Source organism: Sorghum bicolor, chromosome 10 (assembly GCF_000003195.3).
Source record: "Sorghum bicolor cultivar BTx623 chromosome 10, Sorghum_bicolor_NCBIv3, whole genome shotgun sequence".
NCBI lineage: Eukaryota > Viridiplantae > Streptophyta > Magnoliopsida > Poales > Poaceae > Sorghum > Sorghum bicolor.
Window position 1 is genome coordinate 44,670,864 of NC_012879.2, and position 1,278 is coordinate 44,672,141.

Consider the following 1,278-nt stretch of genomic DNA (forward strand, 5'->3'; position numbering starts at 1 on the left):
CCCCATCCTATACACAGAAGGTAGCTGTGTTATTCGTGAAGGAGATCCAGTAAATGAAAGGCTCTTCGTCATGAGGGGAAACCTAATGAGCATGACGACAAATGGTGGAAGAACTGGCTTCTTTAACTCTGATGTTCTGAAAGCTGGAGATTTCTGTGGCGAAGAGCTCCTCACCTGGGCTCTTGACCCCACATCAACATCCAGCCTCCCCAGCTCAACAAGGACAGTGAAGACAATGTCTGAAGTCGAAGCTTTTGCTTTGAGGGCTGAAGACTTAAGGTTTGTGGCAACTCAGTTCCGACGACTCCACAGCAAACAACTCCAGCACACTTTCAGATTCTACTCGCAACAATGGAGAACCTGGGCCGCATGTTTCATCCAAGCAGCCTGGCACCGGTACTGCAGAAAGAAGATTGAAGATTCTTTGCGTGCGAAGGAGAAGAGATTGCAATTCGCGATTGCCAATGACAGCTCCACTTCGCTTAGCTTCATGGCAGCACTATATGCTTCGCGTTTCGCTGGAAACATGATACGGATCCTGAGGAGAAATGCCACGCGCAAGGCCAGGCTGCAGGAAAGAGTGCCTGCAAGACTGTTGCAGAAACCAGCAGAGCCCAACTTTTCGGCAGAAGAGCAGTAGTATTTCACTTCTAACTTCCCGTGTGCAGATACAGATATGTAAAATTGTTTGTGTGACTTCCGAATCCTAGTTGCTGGTATTGCTGAGGATGGCATCCCCAGATTAAAAAAAAGGAAAAAAAAAAGATAAGGAGAAATCTCGATAGAATGACCGTTGAGTGATGTAGATGACATACACGGCGTTTGTATGTGCTTATGTAACATAGTTACGTAGCGGTGTTAGTAGTAATGTAGTGATATACATCCACCAAAGTATGTATAGCAAGCTTATGATCAGTTGACCCATTAACGGCAAGATCTGCTACAGTTAACTCTCAACAACAATAATGATCACTGGACATGTATTTGGAACTCGGGGTTTACAGTGGCAAAAGCTTACAAGCACTTAAGTGGACACAGAACCATACATTGGAGCTTCAAATAGATTTGGAATTGCTCGTGTCAAAACAAGCATAAAGTCTTGCTTGGCTGATTTTAGTGGAGAGACTAAGCACAAGAGAACTTCTCAGAAGAAAGAACATGGCACTTGAAGACCATAATTGTGTACTTTGCACCTCATCAACAGAGGAATCACTTGTCCATCTACTAATAGATTGCCCTTTTTGGGCCTACAAATTAACCCACAAGCGAACATCTTTC

General features: G+C 44.4%; 1 protein-coding gene across 1 annotated transcript in view; it reads left to right on the forward strand.

The window, feature by feature from the left end:
• The window catches only part of LOC8058857 (cyclic nucleotide-gated ion channel 1), a 22,948-nt gene extending 21,908 nt beyond the window's left edge, over window positions 1-1,040 (forward strand). Inside the window, exon 8 of the mRNA XM_021449645.1 lies at window positions 1-1,040. Within this exon, the coding sequence (XP_021305320.1) occupies window positions 1-640 (640 nt within the window). The 3' untranslated portion in view covers window positions 641-1,040.